The sequence below is a fragment of the Argiope bruennichi genome, chromosome X2 (assembly GCF_947563725.1).
Source record: "Argiope bruennichi chromosome X2, qqArgBrue1.1, whole genome shotgun sequence".
Lineage (NCBI taxonomy): Eukaryota > Metazoa > Arthropoda > Arachnida > Araneae > Araneidae > Argiope > Argiope bruennichi.
In genome coordinates this window covers 132641865-132664304 of record NC_079163.1, presented here as the reverse complement: position 1 = coordinate 132664304, position 22440 = coordinate 132641865, and the positions used below count along the sequence as shown (strand labels likewise).

At 30.9% G+C, this 22440-nt stretch overlaps 1 protein-coding gene across 1 annotated transcript in view; it reads left to right on the top strand.

The window, feature by feature from the left end:
• The window catches only part of LOC129960012 (uncharacterized), a 113650-nt gene that overhangs the window by 24709 nt on the left and 66501 nt on the right, over nt 1–22440 (top strand). Inside the window, exons 2-5 of the mRNA XM_056073011.1 lie at nt 10615–11696; nt 14519–14687; nt 16858–16969; nt 17060–21360. Of these exons, the coding sequence (XP_055928986.1) occupies nt 10768–11696; nt 14519–14687; nt 16858–16969; nt 17060–21360 (5511 nt within the window). The 5' untranslated portion in view covers nt 10615–10767. The remainder of the gene's footprint in view (nt 1–10614; nt 11697–14518; nt 14688–16857; nt 16970–17059; nt 21361–22440) is intronic.

Below are 22440 nucleotides of genomic sequence, written 5' to 3'. Positions count from 1 at the left end.
TACCTCAAAATTTCCGTCCCATCTCGCTACTTAGTAGCTTGAGTAAAGTGTACGAATCTGTGCTTCTCAAACGCCTGAATCAATTTCTCAGCGATAAAAATATCTTAATTTCCGAACAATTCGGATTTCGTGAAAATCTGTCTACGAATCACCAGCTAATTCGTGTTACAGAATTGATTCACAGTGGCTTTGTGAAGTCCCAAACCACAGGTGCACTTTTTCTGGACGTAGCCAAGGCCTTTGATAAAATTTGGCACGAAGGGCTTTTATTCAAGTGCATGCGACTTGGATTTTCGGCGCAATTTGTCAAAATTTTACGCTTGTACCTACTTTCACGTAATTTTCGGGTACGAGTCAACGATGTAATTTCATCCCCCAGACCAATCTTGAGCGGTTGTGTGCAAGGGAGTTTACTTTCTCCAGCTCTTTTTAAGATCTATGTTAATGATCTACCCAGAGCTAGTAATTGTCATTTAGCAATTTTTGCAGACGATACCGCCATTCACACACAGCATAGGGATACACATACAATCATAGCAAACTTACAACAGTACATGACCGTTTTGCAGTGCTGGCTCATCGGCTGGAAAATAAAAGTCAACCCAAGTAAATGCGCGTGCCTCCTGTTTACTAAAAAAGTGAATATGCCTGACCTAGGCCCAATCCAAATATTCGGCCAACCCGTCCCCTTTGTAAATGAATACAAATACTTAGGGTTAGTTTTAGACGCAAAATTAGGCTTTAATAGTCATATTAAAGCAGCCCTCTCCAAAGCTACCAAAATGAGTTGTAAACTCAACAGCTTAATTGCTCCATGGAGTCAGCTATCGATTAGGCTCAAGCTTCTGCTCTACAAAGCTATTTTAAGACCAATACTGATGTACGGCTCTCAAATATAGGGGGCGACATCAGCCACTAACATCAAGAGATTGCAAGTTTTTCAAAACAGACAACTGAGGAAAATAGTTAACGCACCCGGTATGTCAGAGGAAAAATAATACATAACGACCTCAAAATTGAACCTGTTTCGGAATTTATTAAAAGAACGTCAATTAAGTTCTTTGAAAAATTACCCCAGATTCGCAACGAGTTATTAAACTTACCAGTGTATGACCCTGATGCAACTGTGGTCAGTGGTGGTGCTTAATGAAGAAATTCCAACTCTCGGTGCCTTTAGATATTTTTTTTATTAACAATAACAACAGAGTTTAAAGCTCAGGGTAAATTCCATTACCGCTGAGGTCCGTGCCTGCCACGCAAGTCCCCGTTCTCGGGGGTGGATATTTACAAACAGGAAATAAACAACAGGCGGGAGCGCCATCTATGTACAATCCGTAGCAGACCCTGCTTTACCCAGCTCTAGGAAAAGACCTAGAGCTGCAATTGATAATGTATGCATCAATTTCCCAGCCGTAAAAAAGCTGAGGACATCTTAACTCTGTTGCCAATCTGGTGGCTTAAAATTCTCAAAATTATTGCTGTTTAGGCCCAAGATAGCTACGATGTGCTACACGCGTGAAAATTTTCTGTAATTTTATTCAGCCCAGTTAAAATCAGTCCCCATAGAAAAAGGCACGTGCAACGTAAATCCATTAAAATTATCTATCTACCCCATAAATAATCTTTTTATTATTTTAATTAAATATATTAGATCAAATATTGTAAAAATATGTATAAATAAAATTAATCACCAAATTTCATGACGTTAGAGCTTTACTGCGCTCGTCTAAACTAGTTCAATTAAATTTAACTTTCCCTAAACTAACAAATTAAAGTATCTATTCCAAATTATGATGTGGAGGTGCTCGTGACCACTTATCACATCGCGGAACTCCGAAACATCACGACGTTGCCGTTGCCGTTCCAGTTCTTTCTTCAACAATTTTCATTGCCGTTTTTTAAAATGCTGGGAGAGTTATCGGAAGGGGCAATACGAAGTATGTACTGTGGCGATTCGAAAAGCGCTCGAACTTCAATTTTTAGTGTTTTAGATGTTGAAGATTATGACATGTTTGGTAAGTGTATTTCTTATCTTTTATGTATTGTTAAAGAAGAAAACGCAGATTGGTCCGCTTAACGGAAAATAAGAATACATACAGACGGACGAATTTGGTGCGTCAAAGAGAATATGGGAGAAGCTACTCTAAAAATACTGTGAAGCTGCTTTATCGTGCGTTACATATTCGATCATCATTCTTATTAATATGTCGTTTTGGAACAACCCTTTCAACGACCTATTAAAGAGATTTTACTGTACTGTATTGAATTGTAATTAATTGCAGTATGTAATTACATTAGTTGATAACAAAAAATAATGTGTATGGTGAGGTTTTAACTTGAAGCCATAAATTTTCAATAATCATGATTTTTTCGCGGTGTTCTTTTTTTTTTTTTTATTGCTCCCATCCATTTGAAAATTAGTATTTGTTGGACCAATCTTGCCAAATTTTAGTTTTTACTGTGTGAAGGATTTTTCGAAATAAAAAATAAAAACAAAATTTTAACGTGTTTTCACCATAACATCAAAGCATATTATCGTACAAAAATTATTTTAACACCATTTTAAAGGCTTAAAAATAGCTTTTCAGTGTTAAAAGTTTGCATTTTTTTCCTTTTGTTTTAGTAATTTTTGAAAAATTAGTTTTGGATTCAATTTATGGCAATGGTTTTTATTCTAATAAAACGCAAAGCAATATCATTGCTTCTTCGAATCATCACTGTTGCTAGTCATGATAAAATGCTTTTTTTTTTTTTTTTTTTTTGCTTTTATTTAAATTTAAAAACATTTTAAGCAGCTCATTGAATAAGTTTCTTTATTTGATAAGTTTTATTAAACTGTGAAGCAATTCGCACTAGCTTCAAAAAATACTTTTTAAAAAATGCTTCAACTGGCATTTTTTATTTTCATTTTGCTTCTAATTACCAAACTGCCATGTTTTAAAAATTATATGAATTTGTTTCCGTTATTTTTGAAAATTAGGACTTGTTAAAGCTTTTTCATTTCTTTTAAAATATGTAATCACGTTTTTCTATAATTTTTAAAAAAATTTTGATTTTAGGTTAAAAAGAAGGTTTTTTTATTAAATTTTCGAAGCGTAAAACATTCAATAAAGGTCTTTACTAAACTTCAGGAGTAAAAATATATAAAACAGTTTTTTTATAGTCTTACCATTTCTGAATGCTGTCATGCTTTTATATTAAAAAAAATGACCTAAAAGTCTTGCCAGTTTTATGGTGATAGCCATTTCAAAATGCTGTAGTTCTTAGTTTATAAAACTATAAATAAAATTACTAAAGGAGTAAATTTAGTAAGTTAATTAGTAAAGGAGGAAATTTACTCCTACCATCCCAGCAATGTTGAATTTTATTTTTTTGTTGTGTGTATAAAAATCGAATACAAAATTTTTGATCATGCTATGCTTCTACATCACTGTCGACATTTTCAGAAATGATGTACTCATCTAAATAAACTGCTAATGTATCAATTCTGCGAAATATAACAGATTTTATTATTAACTTTTGATTTTACTTTTTGGTATTGATAGTTTGATTATTTTAATGTTTTTGACAAAACCAAAAAGACAAGATTTGTTTTACAATAGAAAACGGTGTGCAAATACAAAAATATTAAAATTTAAAGAATACACATTAAAATTTTTTTTAAAAAAGGGATTATTATAAAACAAAACTTCCTATGCGTAGAAAATAGGCAATTTACGTATGCATACATAAACAAACGTGCTTAATTTTTTTTTGGCTGAGGTGTTTAGAAAGTGCTTAATTTTTGCAGCAGTTTCTCACTACGCATCCTGTTTGATATCAAAGTATTGGGACTGGCATGAAGTTATCTGTCTGCCTTTCTGTCACAACCATTTTCATGTTTTCCTTTTCTTACATGATTTTAATTACAGAATTCAAAATGCTAGTATTCAAGAAAGATCATCGTAACTCACTACGGTGATATTTTAAATTGAATTCTATATTCTCCTTCTAACTATTGCAGAATTCTGTATGTAGATTTTATTACAAAAGAGCCTCTATTCTGGTATATTCATATTGCAGATTCATTGAATTTTTCTAAAATATATTAAATTTAATGTTTGAAAAATATCGTGCTATTTATTAATGGCGTTTTGCTGTTTGACTATACTTGGTAATTTTTTTCTTGATATTCGAAAATTTACCAATGGGATATGGTGAGTCTATTTACACTTCCTGTGTGACCATATATTTTAAACAGTGGAATCTAACCAATATAAACATATCGGTAATCATATTATTATAGCCTGCCTCTTAGAAGTTGGATATGGTATAAGATTTGCATGATGTCAGCAAATTTAGTTTGGTAAATTAGAAAATGGACGCGAATCAACGTTTGCCAGATCTGGCTTCATTTTGTAGTCTCATAACAACAAATTCGTTAACAATGCTCTTGGAGAAGCAGGAGGAGAGGGGGGGGGGGGTACGCTGAGTTTAGTGACATTCGGATTTATTACAACTCTGTTATTTTCGCTTTGCGATTGACTCTCAGCTTCATTTTTTCCTTGACTGTAAATGTACTTGTCTGACGAAGAGAGGACATGGATTGAAAAATTGAGTTCGAGATGAGATTTAGTATAATAGTAGTATCCCTTTAGGAAGTTCATTCATTAAAATATTAATGAGCAATAGCCAGCCAATTTCGAGGAAATGAGCCTCAAACTTTAGATACAGCTTGTATACTAGTAATGAGACATTGTCGCCGAGCGTCCGAACAATGCAGTCAATAAGACGCCGGCTTCTCAATCGTGACCCCGAGTTAGGTCCTGGGCTTACTTAATTTTTTATTTGTTTTCTTTCAAAATTATTTCAAATCAACTTAACAATTTATAAATAGTTTTAATTATTATTTATTATTTATTATGCAAGAATAAATATTAATTCTTGAATTATAATTTAATTTTTTAAAGAAAAATAATTAAAGATGTGTTTTTCTTAAAAAATATAAAAGTTATTTAAATAAAATTAGCTTATAACTGAGTATAATTATTAAAATTAGCTTATAACTGAGTATAATTATTAAAATTAGCTTATAACTGAGTATAATTATTAAAATTAGCTTATAACTTAGTATTAAGAGACAAAACATTCATTTTTGCATAAAAAATGAGTAACAAGTTAATTAAAACTATCTAAGTTATTTATTTAATTTATGTAATTTTGAATGTTTTTTAAAAATTGCATGTAAATTTGTAATTGCTTTCCTTCTAAAAATTAAATTATAATTCAGGAATTAGGAGAATAAATATCTATTTTTGCATAAAAAATGAAAATATATTGATTAAATACTATTTTAAATAGTTCAATTAATTTGAAATGGCTAAAAAAGAAAAAAAAATCTCTAGCCCAGGACCGAATTTGGGTTTTGTGATTGCTAAGGCAACGCCATATAAACTACTCTGGTCGGACACTCGGCAGCGGTAGCTTATTATTAAAATATAAGCTATACCGAAAGTTTAATGGACATTTTCTCGAAATTGGCTGGCTATTGTGGTTTAATATTTTAATGAACATCATAAAGACATACTACCATTATACTAAATCTCATCCAGAACTCAATTTCGTGCTCTCCTTTTACGCAATAAAAGGTTGGCCATCAACTCATCAGAATCACACTATTAAAAGATCTATTGAATAACGAATCATTTTTGATGAATAAAAGAAAATACAATGAAAAATATTTATTTGCCGAACTTTTATGAAATCTATAAAATATGTATGATTTTATCAACTATTGCTATCAAATGTTAAAGAACTTAAAAGAAAATGATCCTGTAAAAGTGTTAGTGATCTGTATATTTTTCATATGTTTTCGTCTTGAGTAATTATTCATAGTTTTAAGGAGCCTTGATTGAAAACTGAGGTTATTTTGAATGCTTAATGTTGTATAACCAAAACTCAGTATCAGAGCAAAGTTTCTAGAAACCTTTCAAAGATAAATTTGCAGTTTTATCTATTTAGCCTTATGGTTTTCATGGTGACTGTTAGGATGTATGATTGTATGTACAATTTATATGTTTCTGAATATTTCTGTTTAATTATTTATGTAACAACAATATTAAATAAGATGCTCAAATTTAATTTTTGTTCTCTTTAAAGAAGTATTCAAATTAATTATTTTCAAATGTATCAACATTCTGATTATCTTTTGAAAAATTTACTCTTTACTAATAACATTAGGAGTTGAAGTATATCAAAAGATAAAGGTATGAATAATTAATTCTTCATTTATATAAAATAATTGATATATGTGTTTGAAAAATAATGAATAAAAGATATTTCTAGAATTAACATCATTGAAGAGACCTTTATTAATTCTTTTGTGAAGTGCATGCATTTTCACAATTAAGATTACAAATAAAAGATGAAATTGGTGAAATTGATAGTATTTATTTAACCCTTGGCTCTCCGCTGATGCAGCTATGGCAACATTGAATTGCTTGCATACAAGGTTTAAAATACATGTAATTAGTTTTTTTTTTTTTTTTTTTTTGTTCACAATCTTGATGCAATTAATGTGAAAAAAAAAAAAAAAAACTAAATTGTGATCTAAAAATGGTTACTAAATCTAATAATTGTGATCTCTGTAAATATCTGTCTGTATGGTTTGAATAAAAAATGAATTATGTGTTTTATTTCTACAATATATATTTTATACCATAGTGGCACCACTGATGTACTAAGGATTAAATTGCACATGATAGATTTGATTTTGTAGAAAATAACAAAAATATTCAAAACTCAATTTCCGTGAACCAGAAGAATTTATGATGACAGAAAAGATAAAAACACTAGTTTATGATTGCTGTAGGAATGTAGGTTGTACTTTTGAAAAGATATCATTTACATGTCTGATTCAGAAAAATGGAGTTATGTTGACAGAAGGAATTAAAGCATCAACTTACGATTTATCAGAAATATAAATATAAAAATCCTCTTATTATTTTCCGTTTTCTATATTTCATGATGATGATATATATTTCATATTTGTATATGTATATTAAATTCAAATATCCTGCACTTTTTTAATGCTATTTAGTTTTTAAAAATAAGGCCACTTCTGTTTTAAACTTAATAATTCATGTGGGTTTTTAATTTTTCCCACTTCTCTTAAAATCTAATTACCATAACTTCACTTGTCTAGCAATGACCTGGCTATACAAATAACATACCCTCCCCTTAAAAGTTGTTTATCTTGCCAAAAATGAAGGGAAACCCCTGTTTCAACTTAGGCAGTACAGTTACAGAATTTATAAATTCTGTAACTGTACTTCCTATTCTGTTTATCTGCTTTGAAGACTTCACTTTTGATCTTCATGAGCTATGTTTCATTAAAATCAGTCATGGATTGCATAATCTAAAATTGCATATAATGTTATCTTAATTTATAGTCCTTTTTCTTTCCTTAAAGATGTGTATGAAATTTTCAACTAAGAAACTTACTTTAGATTATCAACTACAAATCCTTTTTAATTACTTTAACTTGACGACTACTGGATTTTGCATTTCATATGTAATAGTACTAAAAAATATGTAAAATAGCAAACATATAAATTTCTATTTTATGGAATTTGTTTTTACCTTTTTGAATTTTGAGTTAAAATTTTTTTTCAATATGCAAACATGTCATATTTCTGTAGAAACATGGATTTCAGCATTTTTAGAATAAAATTTTATTATATATATATATATATTTGTAGGACTCAGAAATTACTACTATTTTAGAACGCACATTTAATTACATTTAGGACGATTAGGACATTTAGGATATATATACATTAACATAAAAGAATTGAACATTCAGTAGATTTCGTCGAATACGTCGCATCTCGTCTTGTCTTTACTTTCGTCCAGATCCGTCTGATCTGACACGTCTTTACTCTCGTCCAGATCCGTCTGATCTGACACGTCTTTACTCTCCGTCTAACCAGCGTCAACTCCGTCTAACAACCAGCAGATGGCGCTCGCCAACAGGCGCTCGTCACTACATATATATATATATATAATTTTTTATATAATAATTCTTCTGTATATTTATTATCTCAAACACTTTATATATAAATTTATTCATTTTATTGTTAGTCATATTTTATTTTTGGTATTTATATTTGGCACAATTCATTATTGAATGAAATTCAGCATTCCCCCTTCTCCCCAAGTCTACACCATGTCTGAATATATAAAATGAATATTCAGGTAGAATTTTATGAGAATTTTTAATTTCTCAATCCTTGTTTTAGTCCTCAATTTTTTAAATTATTGTAATTTAAGTTGCATGAAAACAGTATTGCTCATCCTCAACCTATCAGTTATATCCTAGAAATATACAAATTTAATAACATGTTAAAAAGAGTGTAAAACCAAGTCTGTTTGATCTATATTGTTGACACCACAGTTAGTTAAACTATCATTTTTCACTTACTGTTAAGTACTGAAATTCTGATTTACTTAATTTTTTAATACATTATTTATTTTAGTAAGTTATAAAATCTACAATCTTGCTCCCACTATTGAAATAATTCTTGAAGTGTGATATAATGCAATTAATAAGCATTATCGGTTCTAATTTCTAAAATCCTGCTAATTTACAGTTTTTCTTAAATTTATGCTGAGACTGTATATTCGTATATTATTACAAAACATTTAAAAGCATTTCATAAGGTATTGATTTTTTTTTTTGTTGTTGTCAGTAATTGAATGGTTAGTTTAATCTCATTTTCAAGGTACAATAAAGATATTTGAAAATGGATTGGAGATCAAAAATTTTTTGAGCCATCATCGTCATTAGAATGGTACCCATCTCCAAGCTTTTTTATGTCACACTTTTAGGACAATATCCTGACTTATTAAGCATTCAGCCAACTCCGCATGATGGTGGATCTTGAATCTGCCATCCTATGGTCATATAATTGACACTATGCTATCCAAATATCACTTGTTTTTGATGGGGGGGGGAGAGAAAACATTTATATCTATACTTATAATAAAGCTCAATGTGTGTGTGTGTGTGTGTGTTGGCGCTCTACAGGCCAGGTCATTTGACACAAAGCTACCAAATTTGGTACATGTATACCTTAGAGGTCGGGAATGTGCATCTGGGGTCCCTTTTTTTGAAATTTTAATTAGAATTTTAATTATTAGTTAAAAACTAACTTTCCCGCCAAAAAAATCTTCCATTTTCCCCACCGCCAACTTTTCCGCCAAAAAAATCTTCCATTTTCACCACCACCAAATGAGTAAGGCTTTGATTTTTTTTCTCCCAACAGTAATAAGGCTAGGGTTAACATTTTACGGCGGATTATTTTAAACGATTCTGTTTATTTTCTTAATGTTTTATGCATTTAAAATTAAACATTGTTAATTAATCCATGTTTCAGATTCATTCTGAAGTACTTTTGAATTAAAATAACACAGAATAAAGAAATTAAAAATGTCTAATCTGCATAGCGTTACCCCAACTGGCGTAGAAAAATTTACGCATTTGCGTTACCGTAAAAGGCGAAGAAAATTCACGCATGCGCACTGTGTTCTGATTGTTGGCATGGCAACCATTATCAACGGACGATTTAAATTATTTTTAGGTTAGTTGTATGCTTTTGTAAGTAAATTGTATTTATGTTAGTTATATATGTTTTGTATATGCTTATAGTTTTAAGTACATCGTTTTTTAAGTAGTTTTTTTTAACCTGTTTTCAATGATTTAAATTATTTTTAGGTTAGTTGCATGCTTTTGTAATTAAATTGTATTTATGTTAGGTATATATATTTGTTATATATGCTTATAGTTTTAAGTACATCGTTTTTTAAGTAGTTTTTTTAAACCTGTTTTCGACCGATTATTTTAAACGATTCATTTTATTTTCTTAGTGTTTGATGCATTTAAAATGAAACATTGTTAATGAATCGATCCGTTCATGATGAATCGGAGAAAATTTTGTTGACAAATTCTTGAGATATTACATAAATTAAGAAAGATATTCTTTAGTGCCCATAAAGTTTAAACGCTCAGTGACTCTGTTATCAGTAATCATATTATTAAAAAAAAATGCTTTGTTTCAGTAAAAAAATATTATATTAATTGCAGATTAATCCTTTACACTTTAATTTAAAGCATAAATTCTACGAGGGGTAACAGAAAATTAGAGAGATACATATCACGTTATGACTGAAGGCCTTTATAATATGAGTAAATTATATGACTATCAAAATTTGAAGTTTTAAAATATTTTGATGAAGAATCTATTAAAGTTGGAATTGCATAAAATATTTAATTATTAAAATTTTAACGAACATTAAGATTTGCGAACCGGCTGGTCGCCAAAGGCGGCTAGTTTACTAATAAGTATAATCTTGGGTAAAAAGTAGATTTGCCCCTTTTTATCCTTCTTAGAAAAACTTTTGAACTGTAATGACCTACATTTTCTATTTATTGATGAATTCATGTGTCCTTCACAACATTAGATTACATTTTAGAAAGGAACTAATTTTTTTAAGAATTTATTTTTAAGTTTTGTTGATTTAAAATTGACTATGCACTCTATTTTATACCATTTATATAACTTTTTTATTTTGCAGGAACGTTCTGCTTTTGCCAAGTTTTTTATGGATGAGATGTGACACTTGTAATATTATCACTGCAGTTGCCCCATTGAATGTGAGTGCAACAGCAGGAAAGAATGAAAAGTAACTTGTCATAAATATAGTTCTTTAAAAATAAATTAAGTTGTCATGGAAACAGAACATCTAAATCATGACTGTTCAACGCTTTCTAATTTGGCTATCAATCCAGACATGACAAATGATCTTTTGCTTGATTCTGAAATCAGAAACAACAATACACGAACAATACTAGAGAGTGTGTGCCAGGATTTTGAGAACCTTGACGTGTTAGCTGCTAGACAAAGTAGATTAGCTTTATTAAAAAAATGGAAATCGCCAGAAAATTTTTCAGAATACTCAACAGATGGAAGTGAAATTTCAAATTTGACTGTCGAAAGAAAAGTAGAATGTGCTCCAGCAGAGGATATATTCATTTCAGATACTGGATCCAGTCCAACTGATTCTTATCAAAATGCTGTAATTGATGAAAATTCTATTAGTTCCCAGGTAACAACTGTTTTAGAAGTGTCATCTTCAGATTCACAGAATCAAACTAGTGATAATATTGGGAATTCTGTGAAAGATTCAAGAACTGAAATGGTACCTGCACAAGATCCTTCAAAAGTAGGAATTCTTTCTGATAATTTTACTAATGAGAAAAATATTTCATCATCTTTGGCAGAGCTAGCAGATGCAGAAATTGTTCAAACTAGTGAAAATGCCGTATCTATAATAATATCTAATCCACGTTTCATACAAGTATTAAATTGCAAAGACTCGGGTGTACCATCTGATACTTCTAATGTAACATTGAATAGCAGCTGTATTGTTTCAGAAAAAGAGAATTTAAATGAAGTTATTGTCGATGGATCCGCACCTGTTTCTGATTATACTTTACATGAAGATAATATAGAAAAAGATCTCCATACTGAAGTTGCAAATGAAATAATTTATTCAGAAGGAGAGGAAATGTATAATTTTGCCCATACATATACAACATTAAATACTTATTCTAGAGAGAAAAATAAACCATATTACAGATCAAGGGCAGATTTAGGGTAAGTGTACTAAATTATCTTGTGGTAATAGTTAGCATCAATTTGTGAGTTAACACTATAAGGTGCGGTTAAAAAAAACCGGACGAACAATTTTTAATATAACTTTATTAAAAATAAATAAATTAACAAAATATAACAAATAATGAAAGTAGACTTTTACCAATAAATAAATTTAATTGGCTTCAAAGTGGTCGCCTTTTGCAGCGAAACAGAGGCGCAAACGCCTATTGAAATTTTCAGCAATGGGCCGCAAGTCTTCTACCTTTAATCTACTCCATTCCCGCCTAAGCGATTGCTTCAGAGAGTCCAAACTTTTGTGTGGTTTAGTGCAGAACCTAGACACCAAAACGGACCATACACTGTAATCCATGGGATTTATATCTGGCGGGTAGGGTGGCCATTCTCCAGATGAAAATGTGCATTGCAACACCCTCATGTCATTTTGCTTTGTGAGCTGCTGCGGAGTCTTGTTGAAACGTCCACTTAAAATTGCCAAAGTGCTTTTTGATCCACGGAAGTACAACAGCTTCCAGAATGTCCCGCTGGTACACTTTTTGGTTTATTTTAACGCCCTCATGCAATAACTTGAGGTGTTAATTCCCTTGCGCAAATTCCACCCCAGACCATGACCGAATTTGGATGTCGGCGATATTCAACAATTTTTGAGGTGCTTGGAGCGTCTACAGACCAGATCCTATTGTTCTGGGAGATAGCTTGTTGGACGGTAAAGATCTCATCAGTGAAAAGGGATATCTCCCAGCGTTGACTTGTAGCCCGTCTCAAACATTTTCGGCATCTTTCGATCTCTCCCAGCGTTGACTTGTAGCCCGTCTCAAAAGTTTTCGGCATCTTTGGAGCCGCACGAGCTTATTTTCTGCAATAAGAAGTTGAACTTTTTGGAACTTGTAAGGCTCTGTTTTTTCCCATTCATAGCAAGGATCGGTCACTTATTCCCATTTCATGAGCTGTCTTTCACATGGAAGCCCTCGGATTTCGTTGAACTCGCTCTTTGATAGCCTTACGATTATTGGAAGTGTTCACCGTACGTTTTCGTCCGCTTCCTGGGTGTCGGCTATGATTGCCAAGCTCTTTGAAACGGCAGATTGCGCCTGGCATTGTTTGCTGAGGCACATTAAGCAAACAAACGATTTCACACCGTCATTTTCTTTGCTTAAACAACTCTTAAATAGCAGATGTTTTGCCTGACATTGTAAAACAGCCAAAAAACAGTACTAAACTAAGAGATATATTATAAAATATCTTATAATTAAAGTGCAGGCAAAAAAAAAAAAAAAACGAACACACAAATTAAAAAGAAATTATTTAACCTCTACTCTATGATGCAGTAACTTAGTCCGAATTTTTTTGCCACACCCTGTATAAGAAAGGATATAATTGTCTTTATATAATTTAATACATTAAATATGACCCTTGTGTATTTTATAGTATTGATATATTTGTTCAGAATTTAATTTTAAACGATTATGATCAATATTATATGTAATGAAATTCAATATCTGAGACAAAAGCTCTTTAATTTAATGTCTCTTTCTATAACCTTTAAAATGTTCTGAAGCTTATCAGAAACAGATATGAATTGCATGTCACTTTTATCACAATGATAGATCTTTCTTTGAATGATAGATATCTTCACCCTATCAGGTTGAGTTCTCGCTCATCATATATTCTTGTATTCTTAAAAAATGTTTAAAAATTAATAATAATTTAATATATGTAAAGTTGCAGTGTGTTTAGAATTTAGAAACAAAACTTTTTGTGGTGTAAGTATCAAAATTAGAGAGGAAGCCAAAAAGAAAAATAATAAATCTTAGTTAAAAAGTCAAGATCCTTCCTAAAATGTTTAATTATGTATGTAACTGGTTAATGGTTTACTTTTTAATGTGTAATAATCTGTGTACAATGTACTGTAAATGTTTAATAATCTGTGTACAATGGTTAAAATTATGGACATATTGTAACAGTTTTGTTTTACTTTTTATTTTTTATATTGCAGTTTATTCATTTAAAATTTATAAACTATGTGTAGATTATCAGATTTTTTTCCATTAAAATAATGCAAATAAAAAATATATATTTGTATTAACTGGATAGAACTGGGGAGAAGCAATGTATTTTGAATAAATCTCATTGTTAAATAGAATGAGATTAATCACAGAAATCATTCAATTTCTTGTTTTCTACTATTTAATTCCTGTGAAAAATTTTTTTTTCAAAATGCTCATGCAGTCTTGAATCTATGATGCTTAATCTTTTTTATTACTTATGGATTATTTTCTAAAATATCTATATATTTTAAATTTGCAACTTTCAAATTTCTCTGAAAGAGAGAAATTCAACAACAAAAAAATTAATTTTAGTCAAAAAAATTGTTTTAAGTACATTTTGCTTGAATTAAAGAATAATTAATAAAATGTTTAAAGAATGCTTAGCAGATAAAATTATGCAACTTGATTATAGTATTGAAATTTATGCTATAGCTATTCATATAGCACTACCAAAAGGTTCACTTGTGTTATAAGAGGCTGTGAAACCAATTATCTAATGAAAATTTTAAACTGAAAAACTGCTTTTCAGTTCATTAATCATTCCTATTGATTGAAAAGTTAATCAGATAAAATAATAATTTGTTTTAGAATCTGATAATAAAATTAGTTGATAAATTAAATTAGTTACAATATATTTTTATTCTTATATTGAACTGTTCCAATTTAGAATGTATACTTGAAGCTGTGATCTGTGGAAGATTGTTTATTATAAATTCATTTTTTATTTGTTTGGTAAAATTACTTTTTCCATTCTAGAAAAGTTGCAGCAACAAGAGCTCGTAGAATTACTGCAAAAATGAAGGCTGAATGGACCAGGGTTCTGGAAGAAAAAGGTTTTCTTGTTTGTCCCCTGTCTGGATGCTTCCAAAAATATCGGACAATGGCAAATTTTCAAACTCATTATAAATATTGTTACTCAGGGATGGTAAGCTGTTAATTTTTATTAATATTGTAATATTAGGCATATTTAGGCAGTGGTAATTTAAAATTTACAAAATATTTAAAGCAAATAAAGTTTTGTTATGAAATCCTTTTACTTTTAAAGAGTTCTTTGCTATAATAGCTTCAACTTGTAATTCCCGGTAATCATTGAAGAAAGAAATGGTAACTCTTTTAATAAATGAAAATATTCAAAATATGGTTTGTGAAATCTGTTCATTTCGAAAAGTCCAGACCAAAATTTTTCAATCTTATATGGACATAATTTGATATCATTTGTTGATGGAAGGTTTTCAAGAGATCTAATATCTTTCAATTCTTATATGTTTGATAGTAAAGACCTCATTATATAAAACTCAATTTCCTTTTCAACATTTCTTTTTTTATCTCGATGACTAGAAATTTACAGCTGTGGAACCTCTTTTTCAGTAGTGTAAAGGCATCATATCAGTGTCATATTTATTTATTTTTCTTACAGTAGGACTCTTTGTACTTTTTAAATAAGTAACTAATATTAAATTAACAAGGTTAGAATAAAAATTAAATAATAAAAGTTAGCATTATTTTGAAATTCAAATGCTGTACAATTTTGAATGTTGACTCCTCTATAAGGTAATACCTCTGTATACGGTAATTTTTATTTTAATATTAATGCCATTTATTGGGATTTGAAGTGAGCTTTCTTGTTATATTTTTCTTTTACACTTCTATCCTTGTTATATACTTCTGTTAAACGTTTGAGCAGAAATTCGCAGAAATTTGATTTCTTTTAGGCATTAACTTTCATTGCTTATTTGAGCTGTTGTGAACATCCATGATTTATAAAGTTACATTTAGTTTGGAATGGTAAAATAATTCATTGTCCAAAAATAATTGAATATAAAGTGTTTGTTTGAGATTAATTAAAAGTGTTCTGCTTGTGAATTTGAAAAGTGCTGCATTAATCTTCTGTTAATTGTAATAATTTTCATCTTTAAATGGTTGTAATGTTCATGAATATAAAATCTATTTTATGATTTATTTAATCAATTTGACAGTTTTTCCTTTATATCTTTAACGATTCAATTATGAACGTAAAGACACTTTATGACAACAAGAAATGAACAAAATACATATTATGGGTATATTTGTTAGACTTGTATATTGACTAATAGAGGAGACTTAAGAGAAAGAATTTTTTTTGTGAAACTAAAAATAAGAAAAAGGGGAGGAGGGTCCGACTTATTATTTTTTTTTAACCATCATCTGGTTTTCTAACAATTTAACTGAAAATAATTATATGAAATAATTTCATAGTAAGGAAATTATTTCTTTAGATAGAATATAATTTTAGAATTATAGAATTAGCTTCTAAATTGAAAATTTATAATTTGAAATCAACTTAAAAGAAAGAGAGCGAATTTTATCAGATTTTGCAAACGTTATTTGTATAGGAGAAGTTATGGTCCCATTTCCAACCTTGTTGCAACTTATGTAACTTACATTAGCAAAACACTTTGATTAGGGTGCATCATTTACGATTCAACAGATGTATATGTAGTTGACATGAAAATCACTATTCTGACAGTAATAATTAAAATGCTTCTATCTAATCTATATTAACTGTACTTAAAGAAATTTTACTGTTCATTGTTACTGTAGTACTGTTCATTATTTTTGTGAAAGTAAAATTTGCTCTTAAACTATTCTATGAAATACAACATCCAGTCTTCATGTTAGATTTCCAAAATTCTGAGAATCTTCTCTTTTTTTAAGGGGGGGGAGGGGAGGATTAACTGCTCTCATTCTTGTATTCACTCTTGATATTGGATTCTTGACACCGGGGGAAACAAAACAAAAAAAAAAAAAAAAAAAAAAAAAACCCTCTAAATTTTGTGCTTTTCACCTCTGATGATAATTTGGAGATTATTATCTCTTTATAACATTGCATTTTGAAAAATAAATTTAATGATAAAAAAAACCTCCAAAAGATAAAAACAAAACTTACTCCAAGGTAATTAAAAAAATATTACATATGTTATAAAGTTATAAAGATACATATGTTATAAAGTTATAAAGATACATATGTTATAAACTATGTTGTTTCACATTGAATTTTATACTGTATGTAATATTTTTTTTCTGTTTAATTACATTTCCCCCCCCTCTTTTCCTAGGAAAAGGACTTGAAGCATTGTCCTTATTGTGCTAGTGTTATTTTCTCCTCGCACAAAGCTGTTTTGCATCACATGAAAGTAGAGCATCCTGAAAAGCTGGATGAATATAAAAGTATTAACACATTTTTCATTAATAATATATTGATATGCTTTATTTAAAAATAAAACTTTGAGCATTATTATCTTTTTTTTTTCTTTACAGCAAATTTCCCTCAGCCTGAAGATGTATATAATTGTTTTGAAGATGAATCAAGGCTTGTTGAAATTTCACAGAAATCATTAAAAATTCATAAACGTAAATTTAATATAGCGAAAGAAAATCGTCTCTCACCTAAAAAGAGGATTTTGAAGAATAAAATTAAAACTATACGTCAACCTGATATTGAAAATTCACAACTTAGAGAATGTGGACGATTTGATGAGATTGTGTCCAAGATAAGCTCTGTAAACAAAACACAATCTGCTGAGAGAGATGAAAATAAATTAACCAAAGAGCGTCGTAAACGAAAGCTTATTTTAACTGGACATGTTGTGACTGCTGAAAAATATTTTGAAGATGAACGTGATGATGATGCACCAAATGACATGCCAGTTGAAAAGGAAGCCGAGGAAAAAGAAAAAATATATACTAAATCACGTCTTGTTTTGAACATGGATCGTTATAAACGATATACTCAATACCTCACTGTGACACGCGATTTTGGATCGCACCGAAAAACATACTCTAGGCCAAAAAGTTCACATGTTTTAGACTCGTCACAATTGTTAACCGTACAGAATGATTCTAGTGAATTAGACATACACCAACTTAATAGTAGTTTTGAGACTTCAAACATATCATTAAATGAAAATGATACTTTGTGTTTAGCTAATAATAATAATAATAGTGATCTGTGTTGTGTGCCACCTGAAATTTCTGCCTTTGATCCTTTGCAATCTGAGGCTGTCATTTTGAACAAAATACATTTAGATAGCAAAATGAAAAGAAACTCTATAGTGAATTATGAAACAGAGAGAGACAGTAATTGCCTGAACAGTAATGAATCAAATGAACCTGCAAAAGAGAAAATACCTTGTTATAGACCTCAAATTAGTGCCATATCTTCACCAAGAATTGAACCAGTTTCTTCTCGTAAGCCATCATTGAAAATTTCTCCAATCATAACATATGGCAAAATTCCTGATTCTATCACTGCACTGAAATCCAACAGACCTCCTACTGTCGATTTTGATTCCTTAGTTAAAAATTCTGCCTGTAACAAAAAGTTAATCTCAACTGGAAATATACAACTTCCCTCTGTTGAAAAGTCTAAATATAATAAAGAAGATGGCATAAAACATCCTTACCATAGCACTTCATCTGTTGCACCTTTTAAACGTAAGAGAGGGAGACCTAGAAAAGACAGTATACTTGGCGAAAGACCACTTTTGTGTAATAACTTAGAAAATAACAAGATATCTGGAAGCTTATACACATATTCAAATCTGAGGACTCTTGAAAAATCTGGAAATTTGAAAAAAGTAAAAGACAAAACCTCTTCAGAGAAAAATAGAAATATTGCCCCAAATTCCAAAGTTGCAGTGAACAAACTTTCTTCAAAAATGCATTCTAAATTATTACAAAAAAGGAGAATAAAAATATCTGCTAAATCCAGCTTGAAAAAGGCTATCATGTGTGGTGTGAAAAGAAATAGAAGAGGTGATATGCTTAAAAGAGAGAAGAAAAGAGGCAGACCACCCCGTGTTTGCATAAAAAGCTTATTTAAAAATTCTAAACTTGAAAATAAGCAGAAAAAGGACAGGGAATCTATGCATATTAGTTCTTTGAAAAATTCTAATACTGATCATAATTACTTTGCATCTCTTATTAAAATTTGTATAAATCAAGAAAGAAGTTTAAGTAATTCTGTGAATGTTAGAAAAGAACAACCAAATGAAACACAAGATGTAATTGAGCAAAAGGAAAGCAAATGTAGTATTTCTCATCTTTCTTCAAAAGAAGTGGAATTTTCAGAAATATTGCCTCAGGAAGTAATTATTAGTTCTACAGTAACAGAAAAAGAAGCTATATTATCATCGCCTTCTCCCATCCAATATGTTGAAAATATATCTACAACACAGAGTGAGAAAAACAGTGTAAGTTCTCTCATCGCGAGAGAACAAAACATTGCCCAGTACTTACCAAAAGCACCTGAACAACCTATTATTTCTTTGCATTCAGAGACTGCTGATTTTTCAGTGTCCAGTCATCCTCCTACTAATGATAAGAATGTCTTTCATGAAAAAGATAGCCCGCCTGTTGTGATTAAACGATCCAGAGGGAGACCAAGAAAAAGTGCTACACCACAGCAGGAAAAAAAAGTTGAAGACCTTCTGAAAGGTACCGAAAAATCTCTTGTGAATCAAATTTCCTCTGCTTCCTTCCCTGGTGTACGTAAAAGTGAACGTGTAAGAAAACGAAAGCTTGGGTCTGATGAAATAGAACATAGAAGCATAGAGAAAGAGAAAGTGTATGCTGAACAATTTGAAAAAACAGGTCGAAGAGGGAGACCTAGAAAATATCCTAGATTAGACCGGGATGAAAATAGTAATTCTGAACTTAAGACAAGTGATACAAATTTATTAGAAAAGCAGCGAAATGCTTCACCTTTGCCTCTAAAGGATAAAAGGACTGAAATTTCAGATACCCCCTGCAACACTGCGCGCGGTCGTAGAGGTCGACCTCGGCTAGAACGAATAGAACCAGAAGTCAGTGAAATTACCAGATCGGGACAAGAAGTTAGTAAAAGTACTATATTGGAACCAGAAATCGGTAAAAGTACTATATCGGAACCAGAAATCGGTAAAAGTACTGTATCGGAACCAGAAATCAGTAAAAGTATCATCTCGGAGCCAGAAGTCAGTAAAAGTACTATATCGGAACCAGAAATCAGTAAAAGTACTATATCGGGACCAGAAGTCAGTGAAATTACCAGATCGGAACCAGAAGTCAGTGAAATTACCAGATCGGAACCAGAAGTCAGTGAAATTACCAGATCGAAACCAGAAGTCAGTGAAATTACCAGATCGAAACCAGAAGTCAGTGAAATTACCAGATCGAAACCAGAAGTCAGTGAAATTACCAGATCGAAACCAGAAGTCAGTGAAATTACCAGATCGAAACCAGAAGGCAGTGAAATTACCAGATCGAAACCAGAAGTCAGTGAAATTACCAGATCGGAACCAGAAGTCAGTGAAATTACCAGATCGGAACCAAAAGGCAGTGAAATTACCAGATCGGAAGCAGAAGTCAGTAAAAGTACCAGATCGAAACCAGACATCAATGAAATTACCAGATCGGAAGCAGAAGTCAGTAAAAGTACCACCTCGGAGCCAGAAATCTGTGAAAGTACTATATCGGAGCCAGAAATCTGTAAAAGTACTATATCGGAGCCAGAAATCTGTAAAAGTACTATATCGGAGCCAGAAATCTGTAAAAGTACTATATCGGAGCCAGAAATCAGTAAAAGTACTATATCGGAGCCAGAAATCAGTAAAAGTATCATCTCGGAGCCAGAAATCAGTAAAAGTATCATCTCGGAGCCAGAAATCAGTAAAAGTATCATCTCGGAGCCAGAAATCAGTAAAAGTATCATCTCGGAGTCAGAAGTCAGTAAAAGTGCAGTCTCGGAGCCAGAAGTCAGTAAAAGTATCATCTCGGAGTCAGAAGTCAGTAAAAGTGCAGTCTCGGAGCCAGAAGTCAGTAAAAGTATCATCTCGGAGCCAGAAGTCAGTAAAAGTATCATCTCGGAGCCAGAAGTCAGTAAAAGTATCATCTCGGAGCCAGAAGTCAGTAAAAGTATCATCTCGGAGCCAGAAGTCAGTAAAAGTATCATCTCGGAGCCAGAAGTCAGAAAAAGTATCATCTCGGAGTCAGAAGTCAGAAAAAGTATCATCTCGGAGTCAGAAGTCAGAAAAAGTATCATCTCGGAGCCAGAAGTCAGAAAAAGTATCATCTCGGAGCCAGAAGTCAGAAAAAGTATCATCTCGGAGCCAGAAGTCAGAAAAAGTATCATCTCGGAGCCAGAAGTCAGAAAAAGTATCATTTCGGAGCCAGAAATCAGTAAAAATACCATCTCGGAGCTAGAAGTCAGTAAAAGTGTCAGCTCGGTACCAGAAGTTAGTGAAATTGCTGTATCAGAACCGGAAATCAATAAAAGCACCAGATCAGAACATGAAATAAGTATATATGAGAAAGAGACTCGGAACTCTTTAGTGAATACGCTTGCTGATAAAAATATTGAAAATAAAGATAAAAAAATTGAACAAAATAAGAAGCTGGAAAATGAGAAGGATATTCATATATTATCAATGCATTCTGATTCTTATTCACCATCTGAGAAGAGATTGATTCTACCATTGAAAAAACGAAAAAAAATTGAAGAAAAAATTCATAGTGCTTCTTCCCCTAAGAGTAGCATTTATGACATTTCAGTGGAAAAAGAAATGGCTGCTGAAAGAAAAGTTAGTTTCTTGCAATACTTTTTATTTCTTATTCTTTCAATTCTTCAGTACTTTAATTAATTTAGATTTTTTTTCCCTTAAAAAATTCAGTTTGATGAATTGATATTGGGGCTTTTTAATATTTTTTTCCAAAATTTTTCCAGCTTTAATTTTTGATGAAAAATATTTTGTGACCCTATGTAGATACGACGGGGAGAGGAAATGCGTAATGTAATATAAAAGTAAAAATAATTTAATGAGATTGGATGATTCATGAATATCATAATCGTGGTTAACTTCTGTGATTCATGGATAGCATAATTGTGCATCATGATTGATTGGTGGAGGACTGGTTTGTTACAACCAGTTCTAAATCAGTTTCAGTAAGCTGTTGATTATCCACTATTTTACATGATCAATATCTTGTTAAATTTCATAACACACGCACGCACGCACGCACACACACACACACACACACACACACACAGGATTTTAACACAAAAATTGCCAGTTGACTGATTTTTCTTATTAAAAATGAAACAGTAAGCTTTTAAATATAAAAATCTTTTTATTAAATCTGTTATATGTGTAGGATTTCTACTGTAAAAATTGAAAATATTTAGTGTGGCGATTTGCGTCCAGTTTAATTATTTGTGTGACAATTTTCGGATTATCTGCAATTGTCCTGCTACTGATGGATAAATAGGAGTTTACTTCACTTAGCATGAATCTACTCCCTCTTTTTTTTTTTTTTTTCTTGAATAGTCTTCCAGATTTGCACAACTTTCACATTTTGCATAAATTTGGAGTAAACACGTAAATTTTATTTTATTTTAATTCCTTATATTTTATTTTCTGTTATTATTAACATACCTTTAACTTGTAGCTTGTCACACCTCTTCTGAGGTATGAAGCAGACTACATGTTAAGAATCTCTGATCTAAATGGTAAATTATTTTAACTTACTCTCCTAATCTAGATTATAAGAAAAACTTACAATTTACCATTTCCTTCTTTCTAGTTTCAAATTTAGATGTGTGTGTGTGATTTTACTTGATAAAAACAAATTCAAAAAACTCTTATCAAATAAAAAAAAATACT